Source organism: Harpia harpyja, chromosome 2 (assembly GCF_026419915.1).
Source record: "Harpia harpyja isolate bHarHar1 chromosome 2, bHarHar1 primary haplotype, whole genome shotgun sequence".
NCBI classification, from domain to species: domain Eukaryota; kingdom Metazoa; phylum Chordata; class Aves; order Accipitriformes; family Accipitridae; genus Harpia; species Harpia harpyja.
In genome coordinates, this window is record NC_068941.1 from 6,319,985 (window position 1) to 6,334,172 (window position 14,188).

At 36.6% G+C, this 14,188-nt stretch overlaps 1 protein-coding gene and 1 long non-coding RNA gene across 10 annotated transcripts in view; one reads left to right on the plus strand and one right to left on the minus strand.

The window, feature by feature from the left end:
* The window catches only part of LOC128154135 (uncharacterized), a 68,800-nt gene that overhangs the window by 11,623 nt on the left and 42,989 nt on the right, over positions 1 to 14,188 (plus strand). The gene's annotated exons all lie outside the window — the stretch shown is intronic.
* The window catches only part of PDE5A (phosphodiesterase 5A), a 141,099-nt gene continuing 129,270 nt past the window's right edge, over positions 2,360 to 14,188 (minus strand). For all 9 annotated transcript variants that reach the window (XM_052814219.1, XM_052814228.1, XM_052814210.1 and 6 more), the window contains 7 exons: positions 12,740 to 12,827; positions 11,509 to 11,609; positions 11,339 to 11,416; positions 10,416 to 10,479; positions 9,764 to 9,838; positions 9,160 to 9,243; positions 2,360 to 7,751 (listed from right to left, as the gene is read on the minus strand). In XM_052814219.1, coding sequence (XP_052670179.1) covers positions 7,614 to 7,751; positions 9,160 to 9,243; positions 9,764 to 9,838; positions 10,416 to 10,479; positions 11,339 to 11,416; positions 11,509 to 11,609; positions 12,740 to 12,827 — 628 coding nt within the window. In that variant the 3' untranslated portion in view covers positions 2,360 to 7,613. The remainder of the gene's footprint in view (positions 7,752 to 9,159; positions 9,244 to 9,763; positions 9,839 to 10,415; positions 10,480 to 11,338; positions 11,417 to 11,508; positions 11,610 to 12,739; positions 12,828 to 14,188) is intronic.

Here is a 14,188-nt window from a genome sequence, read left to right on the forward strand (position 1 = left end):
TGATATGTCTGTTGACCCATAGGGCTTTGTGGCAGGCTTATAGAAGGTATTTAAATGTATATCTTAATATTCTTTTCCTGTATTTTCCAGGCAAATACTTAGTAGCAGACAAATTTAGGGAAGCAGTTTCTTTTTGTTCAGAACATGAAATGTGATCAAAGGGTGGGGTTGAGTTATAGTCCAGTGAGCTAACAATGTACAGTATTGCAAGTCTGCATCAGTGTTTTCAGTTTCTCCAAAATCTGAACTGGCTTTTAGTTCATTTCAACATAGCTCTTTGCTGATCATACGCTTTTGCTCTTGGTTATAATGTAGCTCCAAACTCCACCAAAGATTATTGTGATTATCTGGATTAGTGACTTGAATCTAATCTCATCTGTAAAACAGGGAGCTTCAGAGTTCTTCTGAGCTCAGCACAATAGTAAGAGAGCACTCTATATGGCTCAGATATTTAAATATTTGTATATCCAAAAGGAAGAGATGGTTTCAAGACAAACCATTCTTTTCTTCATGTCTCATGTAAAAGCAGAATGGATAGCTGGATCCTGGTTTTATTTCCAGCTCAGGAATGGACTTTCTGTGTGACCTTGATCAAATTAACCCCTCTACTTATCTGTAAAATGAACTTCCCTTCCATTAAAAAGCCACATATATAATAAAATAACGTGCCAGTGACTTGATTAACTACTGCAAAAAAGGATTCTGAAGAAAAGCCTATATATGAATGTATCATTTGTAAACTAATGCTATGATTTAACCATGGATTTTACTCCTAGTTTTTGTTAAATGTCTTTGATGATGTTAAACAAAAGAAACCTGTAAAGTATAGATCTGCATATCAGCCACTATGAACCAGTGGGTGGGCATTAGCAGGCTATGGCTGAATTGATTATCCTCATATTTCAGCAGTAAAGAGGATTTTATCTTTATTTGATAGTACGGATTCAGAATAGAAAATAATGCAGCTGTTTGGAGAACAGTTCGATCTCTCAGGAAGTGTAAAAATAAATTTCTGTGTTAAATAAAATAAGAGCTTTGGAATAATGCAGCCAGGTATTTCAAGAAATTCTGAATTGTAAATACTGAAGTGAAAATTTACTGTGTTTATAACTTGTGGTATTTTTCAACTGCACGTGCTAAAAAATGCTACTCTCCTTAGAAGGGCTGAAAAACTCAATGGCTGTCAGATTCCATAAATTTAGATCCTAAAGCTTACTATTGTAACAAACTCACACATTTGAATTATTTCAAAAAAATCTTAAAAGGGTGAGATTTCACAGGACTGTGAAATGCATGTCAGCAACAGCTGTCACCACTGTTACTAAAAATATGGCTGGAGGAAGGAGCTATTGTCTTTTCCATTTGTTGAAAAGGTATTGTAGTTGTGCAAGATGTGAAAGACCGAGCGTAATACTCTTTTTCACCTCTTCAACAAAAATACCCTTGTTCAAGGTTATATTCTTTTCTGGGCTGGGTAAGAAATGTATTCCAGTATAGTTGAAAACCATGCCACTTCTCAGAAATGAATTCAAACATTCAGTAGGCCAGTGAAGACTAAGCAGGAGCATGACTAGGTTGGGGAGTGGGCTGGAAAGCTTGTAGTCCCAACAGCAAATGGTTACCTGATATATGTAGATATACATAGACAGTTGTTCAGTTGCACTCATAAGTTGCAGTTGGTTCAAGCAAACAGTGCTTGTGTTTTGTGCTGAACTAAATCTGGCCCTTCATAACTTTTTGAATGAGACTGTTGTTTGTCAGGGATGTACATACTTTTTGGTTTTGCCTAGAGCTAAAAAAAGTCAAGCCAGAAGTGTTGCTGAGGAGAACCTAATAGGCAAAGAACAGAAATTGCCAAGAAGCCCATTGGTCTGGAATTACTTCTAGGATCAGCAGTTAGCACATGATGAGGCTTTTGTCAAAAATAATTTTGTCATAGTTTTGTTTGATGTCACTGGGTTCACTATTTCCTTCTCTCTTACATGCTACCCCAGGAACTGATATTTGGGGGCAGAGGATGAGGATGGATCTGTGTAGTGGTTGTACTGGCCGGTTCCACTTATCCAATAAATAAACGCATGTCTGACAGCTCCTAGTAAGTGTAGCTGCAGTGCTCTCTAGTGGTTAGTAGCAGTGAATTATTTTTTGCTGGTTTTAAACGAGAGGTACTTTACCACTGGTTCATCTCAGTAGTACTTATAAGTATCTTGATATTAATAGTGAAGTTTTTCTCTTCAGTATTTCTAGGACCTAGAGAAGTTATTATAAAATACAAATTTACGGAAGCAATGATTTGAATCAGGGAACAATGAGGTGTTGAAAATTCAACCTCAATAATATTAATTAACAAACAGTAAAATTTGACATCATCCTTTTTATTTTAAAAAGCATGAAAACAGTACAAAGAGAAGAATGAGGAAATAAGTAATAAGCAGCAGTTTGACCACAGAAAATAACTGGACTCTATATTCTCTATTAGCTGTACAGTAAGTAGGACTAATGATTCTCTTAAGTAATGTAACTAGTTTTACTAAGCAGTCATAGGACAGAAGCAAGCGAGAACACATAAGATTCAGAAAACTTGAATACTGCTCAAAGGCAAAACATAATATACAGAGTAACCCCCTTAACCTAGTACAAAAATACTGTGCCCAGAAACTATGTATTTGTTCAAATATTTTTAAAAGAATACAAATGCACAAACTCAGTGGCTAGTGACTGTGATTAAGATTTTTATTAAACTATAATAGAAATGTATATTAAAACTATATACAGTGCATTTCAAACTACATTCTTTAAGAGACACATGTGGGTGTCTGCCGTGTGAATACATAAAAGGGCTCAAATTCTAACTTCAGTTACATCTGTAAGGTACCTTGGGCATCAGCAGGAATAGCTGAATACAGCAAAGAGCAGGTGAGGCAGGTGTTACCAAGGGTAAGAGTTTGGTCCCTCTTTGTAGGTAAAAAATGTGGATTTGACCCATACTTTCACTTTCTATACAGCTCAATCCAACTCCCACTGAGGTAAATGGGAATCATATAATTGACTTCCAATGGGCATTTGAGCATGCCTTAGGCCCTGGCATGACAAGCTCATGCTGTGAAAGTTAGTGGAAACTAGCTATTCTATAGCATTGTCACATAAATACACATTTACAAACAGTGGTACTTAGATATGAGTTTCTCTATGGAAACAAACTTCTTTATGTGGAAAATAAACTTTCCCATGCAATTTCCATTCATCTAGCAATGACAAAGATAAACTATCTTGCTTTTACAATTTGCTGTATTTAGTGTATCGCTAATTACCCGGCCAGATTCTGTGATGTTTCTTGTTCCTCTGAAAGTCCAAACCAAAAAATCTAGCCCTCATTATTTATCATACTCTGGCCAAACTAATTTTTTTATTCAAGCTCCAATGTTCAAGCTTATCTTTCAAATTAGTGCAAGTCCCTGAAGAAGTACAGCAGGGAACTGTGAAATAAAGCTGAAACCTTGTGGAATGTAAACTGCATGTGATTTGACATGAAGAAGAAACTACAGCATCACTCCTAACTAAAGCTAATGTATAAATTTGCCTGAAATACTAGGTCTCTATAAAACGTTTAAAAATGTATGAATTTATTATGAGTGAGGCATTTTTGCCATCAAAATGTCTCATGCATAACTGTAAGGGGCACCAACCAGATCACTCGGGCAACATCCCCGAATTTTAAGGCGCTAGATCTGATTCTTCATAATCTTTCCGTATAATGGGTTGGAAAATCAATTACCTAGTAATTTTGAAAAATCTTATATATGAATTAGACAGTATTCTGATTTTGTCAGTTTGTGCCACTGCCAGATAAAATGCATTGGATTGGAGTTCAAAAGTTTATCTTTACATGCACGCAATTGTCAGAGGGGGATGCATAAAATAAGGCTTCAGTCCTCTCTTCTGAAGAGAGATCAGCTGTTCATCAATGGAATAGATTTATTTATCCACTTTTATCACTAGCCCACATGTACTTGTATTCTGTGAAAATATGAGAATAATCTGCTCTTAACTTTAAACTGCTACTAATTAAAAATCAACACCATCTACAAAATCAACATTACGTTATTTTTGCCATCCTTTCTTCTATTGTGTGAGATAATAGAAAACCTAGACATTCTACAGCTAATATTGGATGTGTGGCTAACTTGTTGGAAAAGAAGTACTACTTACAGCTTAAGAGCCTCACTGTTATTTTTAATTAGAAGAGGTAGAGTTAATCAGTAATTTTGTGTATGTTAATACATATGACAAGTAATTTTTTTCAGAAGGGGAACAAAACCAGAAAGAAAAGTACACTTCAAGCATTAAACTGTGCTGTGGAGTGACTTTAAAAGAAAGTGTGTTGATGTCTGAGAACAAGTAGGATACTAACTTAGATGTCTTCATTGAGACAAGTATTAAAAATTAGTGGGACAAATTTTGTACCCGAAGACTTAAATATCAAATTTTACAATGGCTTTAATGGAGTTAAGAGTGAACTGACAAAGTGATAAAGTCCATTTCAGCTTGTTTCTTGTAAAATCCACACTGATTGCTTTAGCTAGACCATATAAGTTGGGGAAAATAGGTTTGAGACCCGACTAAAATAATTAGATACACAACTCATAATGAAATTAATGGCAGCTGCATGGCTGTAATCCACTAGCTGGGTTTGAAAATGCTGAATTCTGAAGGCAAAGAATTTCAGGCAGAAAACAGCTTGGCTTATTTTCATATTGTCACTTATCTACATTATGAAAGGAATCAGCAATTTCTGCAAACAGTTCACACAAAGCTATGACACAAAACCAGCACACTGACTTTGCCTTCAGGCAGAGTAAAACACTATATAAACAATTTGATCACTCTGAAATTTCATGAAGTACAGCAATCTATGCTTTTAAGGTTCTTAAACCAGTAGTTTAAAGGGTTTGGTTTTGTAGAAATACATACAGATGCAGGTGTATTATGATAGTTAAATGGTTTATTTACTAGGAACTGCATTTCTATGGATGTTCCAATCTTTATAGTGGAAGAGATTCTGTGGGATAGATGTGTACAGATACGTAATTAAATATATGCACATACTGTATAACTGTGTTCATTTTAAGTGAACCTTTGAAAAAATGCAACGTCACATCCATTTTTTTCAAGTCAAAGGTATGAATCCAGCACTCCTTTGTAGTAGTTATAAATTTATGTCATAATAAAGCTTTGCTGAACAGACAATATAGCAAAGAAATACTGGGATCCTAATGTAAATGATACATCACTACACTGTAATATCACCATAGTTGATTTGCTGTGTTGTCACCATGAATTACTAGTCTCAACCATACTAGCAAGAATACACCTTTATATACATATACTTTATTCATATTTATATTAAATATGTATCTCATCAGTTAGCATAATAATTATATTTCAGTATCTTAAGCATTCAAGGAAGAGAATATACAAGGACTATGCAAATCCTGAAGCAAAGTTTCCTATTTATCAAAAAGTACCTAAAAACTTTTTCTGGGGGGTGTGTGTTGGGGGGGCAGGCTGCTGTCACTTTTCTGCTTAGCTATGACATACTACATACATATATTGTACTGTATATGCATATAAATACACATATGGAGCACTGCATAACAGTAGCCCTGGAATGCTTAATTATTGTTGAATTCCATACTTTTTTTGAAAATCTAGAAAAAAAAATCAGGAGAAATACTTTTGTAGAAAAATGTTTTCCAATTCAGCTGCAATAATATATTATTGGTAGTCATTAGAGAAGTCTGAGATAGGATTTAATCAGTGACAAATAATTTAGGTTGGCAGAAATGCTGCAGACTATCAAAATACCTTATTGTACATTTAAAAAAAAATTTACTATGAAACTCAGTATCGTCAAACACTTTGAAACATTTGCTTCATCTTTTGTTAGCTTCTGGTATAGTTTATCTAAATGCAGAGACTGATAAAAGGTTGTTTTCACTGTCTTTCTGATCAGCTCTTACAAGGGGGAATTAATAATCTCCTGAGAAGAAGAATTTATTGCAGTTTCCAACTAGAATTTTCTGGATTACTGTGATAGAAGTAAACTCCCACACTTCAAAGTACAATCCCAAATGTATTACTTTTGCCTAATACTATTGCTGATTTTAACTGAAAAATCATTACTACAGATTAAAAAAAAATACTGTCTCTGTGCAGCCAGTTACACCTACTGCTAACCAATCTTAGATGGCTGACATTAATCTCCAAATCCTGTCTACCCAAAGAATAGTACTCTCTTTGTATTACTCTTTTGGGGTTTGTCTAATGTGTATATTTTCTTGAATTGATTCTCAATTCAAAACAATTTTTATTAGCCATCTTCATTTACACAAAATATCAATGTTGCTTTTTTTACTAGTGCAAATTAATTGATTTCTTACTTTTCTGAACGTTAATGCCTCATATACAAATGGCAAATCCCTGTAGCATTCTCGGCTATTTTTGCTTTCAGTATTCTTTTCTCCTGTTCCTTTAAGACATTGTGATTAATCAGTGTTAAGATTAACTAATGCTAAAAATGATTTTTAGAAGATGTTAACAGAAAACTTTCTTCAAAGTGGTCATAGCCATTTCATAATAGCACTGGTCTAAAGAATCAGTCATTGATAGTCACCAGAAGTGATTCAGATTTTCATCTCTTGCAGTCACATTCTCTTCTACTCTTCCTGTCCGTGATTCAGTCTGTTGGTTATGATGATGTTAAATTCAACTTCCAAATGAAGTTAAAACCAGCATATAGAAATGATCCTGTTTAGTTTCCATTTCTCTGTGTGCTTCTTGCAGCTTTCTATGGGAGCCATTCTTCCATGGCAGCCTGCCAGTTATGTTGTGACATTTCATCAATCTTCAAGCAGTTTCCATTATCATGGACAATTATGACACTTCTACCACAAAACTCATAAGACCCCCATTGCCTAGTAATTCACAGGGTTTTTAAAAATTTCTCCAAATGTAAGACATTTGCTAAGACATTCCTCTAATATGAAAAAAACTACTGGGTGCACAGATTCTGGGGCTTTTTCACTTCAAAGCCCAGTTCCATCTCCTCAAAGAGGTTAGCATAGTATATGCTGGCTAGGCTCCCCAGAGTTAGTCCCAATCTTTCCTCTGAATCCCTGGAAAGAGAACAGGCAAGACTGCTCATTACTTTTATAGCATAACTTGGCAAGATTGGAAGAGGAAAAAAAGGTGCGAAATGCAGTAGTCTTTTAAGATACTGGCCACAACATGATCACTAAACAACTATATACATCTATAAAGTAATAGGCTGTCAGGGACAGTTGAGTAACTGCGCTCGTACCTTCTTGTGGAACACGGTAGCAAAAACTACCCTTGCAGATCTTTTTCCATCTCAGTCAGATGTAATAAAAGAAACATTCTATCTTCATATAACCTTGGCATATACATGGTCATGCTATATCTTGAAATGTGGAAAAATAATACAGCAGTGGCAAAACACAAGCCAAATTCATACAGTGTTTAGCAAAATGCAGTACTCCCCTATTACTATGTCTTCTATGTGAACTTAAGCTTGTGGTTGTTAAATCAGTATCTCAGTTCCGTTTGGCTTGATTGCTTTCTCCATTAATCAGATTCTTTTCTTGTTGTTCAGCTAAGGATTGCCATTTCTGCCTATTTTTTCTACAGCCATCCAGTAAAGGGTAGCAGGCCTCTGACACGTGCGTTAGGGCCTGAAATAAATTAAGAACATGTAAAACAGATTACATTTAACAACAAAATAAGTGTTCTTAAGGATGACCATGAGAGACCCCCGAATGACTGAAAAACGAGGTCTATCTGTAATTGCAATTGAACTTGTATTTTGAACTTTAAGGAAGGCTTCCTGCTGCACATCAAACATGAACACAATTACCTGGTGCTAGTGCAGATTAGACTGAGCGGCAGTGTCCAGAGAGCACTTGATATAGTAGCTACGTCATGTGATGATGTAGCACATAGGTGCAGAAGGAACCACGATAAGTTTGTTGTATTATGCACAAGTGACCTGTCCAGCATTCCTTGTGAAGTACTATGCATGGACTTTGTTTGCAAGGCAGTCCTTTGAATGTATAGCAAGGTTGGTCACAAGGATGACCTTGGAATGGTAATCAGACACAGAGCAGGTCATCCATGGGACCATATTCACTGATGGTATATCAACTAATTCAGAGGAATTCTCCCAGAAATATTTGAATTCAAGACAGTTAGCACACGATAGATAAATTCCATTTGACACTTAGTGCCTTTTAGGAATAACTGTGACTGAAGTCAATCAAGTATTTTTCCTGATGTGGCTGTGTTACTATATCAGAGTGAAGGAAAACTTGATTCTGATATTTAAATACAGAATTGAAAAAATAAATAAAAGAACAATTCATAAGCATTTTTGTATGTTTTTCTTTCCTGACAGAAGTGATAAAAATGTATCCTCACACTATGACAGTCAGTCCTTACTTGCATAAAGGGTTCTGTTGGCTTTTGGAATGAAGTCACACTATTCAGAAGTGTAAAGTGGGAGTTTAATAGTTCAGACAGTGCAGGACAACAAGGTAGGGGAAAAAGTGTTTGAGCCCACTGATTCTGTAACTGTTATGACCGACTGCAGAATACACAGAGAAGAATCCTGGCCCCTCTGCTGGTCACTATACAAAACAAAATTTTGAATTCTGAATTCTTTAAAACTCTTAAACAACACTTTTTATCATGCACTACATGGGTACCATTCTTTTCCTAGATAGCAAAGCCTTAGTTTTGTGACCTTCCCTGATGATCATAGCAGCTCACTGGAGCTGCTGGAATCTAGAATATAACCCAGGGATCTAACACCAAGTGCACAGAGCAGAGCAGTTACCACTAGGTTTTAAAAAATTATAACAAAATACATTAATCAGACAAACATACCATGAATGATAAATACTAAAATAATAATTTCTTCAACCGAATAATGAACCATATGTAATATATAACAAAAAATTCTTTTTTTACTAAAGGACTAGTTTTGTATTTTATTTTTATTCTAATTTTAAATCTGCATCTATTAGAGGCTACAGTGAGCAGTTCTGGTTTTAGATACTTGCAATTCTTTCTTAGGCTCCATACCTCATACAGCTGCAAACAAACAGCATCTATGAATCCAACCTGCATGCTGGGAATTTTATTCTTCTTCTCTCTGTTCATTAGATCCTGCAGATAAGAAGTAAACAAGCTCTGTGTTTAAATGCATTAAATAAAAAATGCAATTAAAACCAAAGAGACAGGCTGGAATTAAAAAGCAGCACCTTAAAAAGCACAGCAAGCTCAGCACAGCCGGGTATCAGTACATGTGTTACAATGCAGGTAATCTGACTGCATGACTTGCCTTAGGGGATCGTCTTTGGACTGACAGAGCCCAAATAGCTAGATGAATAGACAAGCTTACTGGTTTTGGATAGGTTGCAAATAGGTATCAATTTCAGAATGTATTTCCTAGACAATTTAGTAATACCAATTTAAAAGAAATAACACTGTCTGTTCTTTTGGCTCAGAGATAACGCACTGTTGGTGTTTGGGAACCACAGAAGAAAACTGACTACTAGGAAGACAGGGAAGGAGTTGGTCCTATATTCTGGTCAGTGGGAGAAATTGTGGCTTTTGAAAGGAATGTGAAGTGCTGTTTGTAGAAGCCATTTTGAAAGAGGTGATTCTGCATGATTCTGCCACTTACTGTTGGTTCTATGTTGAGTTCCTTCCGCTCTTTATCTCCTTGATCAAAGAACTCAGTAGCTACAAGCTCAGCAATCTGTAAGAGATTTCACACATTGAGAGCTCTAAAAAGTTTGCTTGCTACCTACAATCAAAACTGTTTCCTGTGTTTCCTCTCTCTCCTTAGGATATATCGAATTGGGACCCCCCATAATGAGACTCTCCAGCTTAACAGCTAGCTTTTAGATTTCTTCATGCACACATCTGTGCACAAACAAAACACCTGCATGTGCTGAGATTTATTCTGACAAAGCAAAGAATAAAATGGCACATAGGCATCTTACCACTAGTAACAGCTGGAATGAACAACACAGAAAAAGGTCAGCTGATACTAGTGTGTTGTGTCAATTGACTGCCTTGCAGTGACACAGGAATGTTGGAAAGAACAAAGATTCCTGATTTACCTTCGGATTACTGCTAACATGGTGACATAGCTAAATGGACAGATCTTGCCACAAAGACCTGAGAAAGTCTTCAATCCACATACAGCACTTTGAAGGACTGCTTCCTAAGGCTCTGTATTCCACCACTGCCTTTGCATAAGGACTGGATGGAGGAAGCAGAAGCCATTATGCAGACTTTGTATTTAGCACATCTTAAAATTAAGCACATACCCGTTGCTGAACTGGCCATGGTTTGGTTATGGCTGATAAATCACAAGCAGTCATCAGCATTGCTCTGTAGAAAAAACAGAAAGAAATCTATGAATAACTGTATTATGAAATGTATGTAGCCACCAAGTCAAGTGACTAGTAAAGTAGAATATAAAATTCAAGGAACACTGAAGTCAGAAAAACAAGTGAAATTAAAGCAAAGTTATAAAGGTCTCCAGGGCTCAATAATGTGGTAGACAGAAGTGAGCAAATCTAGACTGGCTCATTTGGTGGATTCACGTCAAATGAACTGCTTTATTCTATTTGCTACTGGACAGACAGCACTTTTATTTATTTCTTACATTAGCAATGACTGCCATCTTTATTGATAGTATGAGGGCCAAGGACTGAAATGGGAATAGACATAGAACATGACTAAATTAGACTGGTTTTTAAAGGCACTGAATTTGAAATATGGCATCCTTCCTTTCTGAGACAGCCTATGTAAGCCTGCTTTTCTGTAGCTGTGCATTACAATATATGTCTCCATTCTTAATCTTTTTTCTTTACTGCTGGTATGGAATCAGCTTCAAAACAAACTGCCTGTCCTGAATCTTTAGTTATTGGTTTCAGCAATTCAATATTTAAATATAAAGTATCAACAGCAAAAGAATATGGTACCGAGACAGGAACCCTACACTCTTTAGGAAGAACAGAAATGCTCATCTAACTCCACGTGCTGCTTAACAAAGTTTATTATACAGGTTGCAGACTTAGTAATTCAGACCCAGGGAGTCATTCAGTGACCTGTGTGCCAGTGCCAGTTTGTACAGGCCCAGAGCACACAGATCTGCTGGTTTTAATGAAGTTCACAGCAACATGGCATGGAAAATTTGGCACCTAGTAATATTAACTGACTTCTTAATTATTCTGCTTTTACTTACAAAAATAGCTCCTTCTGTGTAGGATCTTCCCAATTAAATTGCTTCTTCCTTAGAAGTTCAAAAAATTCTCCTCTCCTCCTTTAAAAGAAGTTAAAATAAGGTTTTGCAGCATGCTGCCACAATCCAAACATCCAGCAATGACTATCCAGCCAAACTTGCCTCTGACTTACTTTATGTATAGTGCTAGGTCTGTGGCAAGAATGGCTTGTTTTATCATTTTCAGTGTGGCCTTGTATTCTTCAATGGAAAGGCTGCTGAGAATCTGATTTCCCTTTACAAAAAAACAAAAACAGTGTTATCAGTAAAATGGGCAACAGCACACCAGTTTGCTAAAATGTCTCTTAGATACTAAATCATTATGAGTAGCTTGCTGATATGTGATGTCATTCTTTTACCCGGCTTCCTTTTGCAGATTCCCCAATTTAAAAATAAAAATTCCAGTCTTCTTGAGTAATGGCAGAAAGCTGCACAGCAAAAGCATCATAATGGACTACTACAAAATGAAACTGCAAGCAGAGCAACATCAAAGCCTTTAAGTCCATTTCATTCATCAAAATTAAATTTGCCACTAGCTATATCATGGCATTTCGCTTTCCTTCCCCTTTCCCCCTGAAGCAGAGGAACTATAATAGATTCCAGTACCTGCCTATACACTTCATGTAAATGAAAGTATTTTCCTTTTATGAAGCAACATAAATAACAAGCTATTACATAGAAATATAAGCTCAGCAGCCCACTTAAACCAAAGCACTATGGAGCTGGTGAAATGGCAACTTGCCTCCACTTTTTTTCCATATTTTCCTGAATACAATTTCATTACAATACAAAGCATGCTGGAAGTACCATCCATACCTGTGATACAAAATAAGCAGTGAAAATATACTGCTTTGAAATGATTGTGCATGCTGAATAACTGGTCTTAGATTTAGTTAATAATATAAAAAAAGAAGAATGCCGTTTTATTTGCATATTTACTTAACTTAGGTTTGGCTTCACTTTGGAATGTCAACATTAGCAGTGTTTGGTTTGGGCTCATCAGAACTGCTTTGTGTATGTGTAGGCCGGAATGTTTTTTGACATGAGAGCAAGGACTTGGGTTTGTTTGGTGGTTCATAAGAGGTCATGAAAATGGCAACACAGCCTTTTTTTTCCTTTGTGCCAAGGAAGCAGGTACTCAAAAGGGTATTAGCAAGGCTTCCCTTATCAGGCAACACTTGGAAAGGTTTGGCGGCACTCAGCAATGGAACTGTGATTTCAAAACTGCTGCATTTGCTTTCTTTACCCAAAAAGGAATAAAGATCACTTAGGAATGTATAAGGGTGGGAATCTATCCAAAAGCTAAAAATAAAAAGTAAAATAGGGAATAGTTTCCTTCAGCATACACGAAAATGTGGCACTCACTGGACTATTCAGGATCATAAGGCATTGATCAAAATGATGATGCTCCATGATTGAGTGGCAATACAGTTGAGCCAGTGGATGTTCGCTTCTGAGGAGTAAAAAGACCCATCAGATGGAGAAAGCAAATTAAACATACTACTAATCCAGAAATAACTTCCCTTTTAATGTCCTCTTCTCATTATCAGGTTACTTCCCCCCCCCCCCCCATTCTTGTTCTTAAACAGTTCCTTTCCCCCTTCTGTGTAACTGGCCAAACAAAATGAATACATTTTGAGGGATGCAGGGGGAGTGCAGATAAAAAGACCATGCTGTTACTTTGTCAGAGCACTTACAACTCTAGTTTTCTGTGTTCTGTTACCTGTAGAGACCAGCTGCACACAAGGAGTGAGAATGCAATACAAGGTTTTATAAAGAGTGAAAGTTCTTGTATAAAAAGGAAGGGCAACAAGAAGGGTTCATCCACAAGCAAAATTTAAGTGACAGTTTTGGGTTTTGTAACATTTTACACACCAGCCTGGCATATTTAGTCAGCTCAGCTACTGAGCTTGTAAGTAATAATGCAGACCTAATCAGAAGCCCACTGATACCAATGGAAAAAATCCCTGCTGACCTCAGTGGACTCTGGTGCAGGGCCCAAAATGTTGATCAAGTAATTTCCCAGTGTTAGTTAACTGTATTGGTACTTCATTCATCACCACTCCTTCATGACCAAACTATTGCAATATTGCTACCTACCCTTTCCCCAGGGTAAAATCCAAAAGGGAAACATGTTGGTTGTACTGCAGGCAGTGAAAAACAGCATGAAACCAACTCTGCGGATGCAGAATATAAAGCTATCTTAGTCTAGAAAATAGAGTTTACTGTTTGAGTAGCTTGAGACAAAATACAGAAACTCCTCCTCTCTGAGGATTTCCAATTTCCCCATGTTCCTCATTGCATAATATGGTTCTTACCTTTTGCTACTGTATCTTCATTTTCAGCCCCAGGTCCCACATCGCTTATATCATCTCTTCAACTAAATCAGGATTCTTTTGGAAGTCTGTTTTGCTGCTGATCCTGAATCTATTACTCTAATTATAATCTGACCTACAAATGTTTAATCATGTAAGAAACTCTTTTTTACCATATAGTTCCACGGGACTTTTTGGATGGTTAAGGGTCGTTCACATGAATTAGTGGTTGCAGGATTGGGTCCCTATGTAAGTGAGTGCACACAGAGACTCAAATAAAAGTCATAAGAGGAGACTCCGGGGATTTAAGAAGCACAAAAATGTGGAGAGAAAGATGGAAAGACAAACAAAAATGCGGAAAGGGAGATTAAAGGATGCAAGCCCCTGAGGATTATGGGCTGGTTGCCCAGCACCTCCTCTGAGATCACTGCAAAAGGAGTATAGAGCACATACACTTGCGTGTTTCTGTAAGGAAACAAACTGTAGGATGGTGCCAACA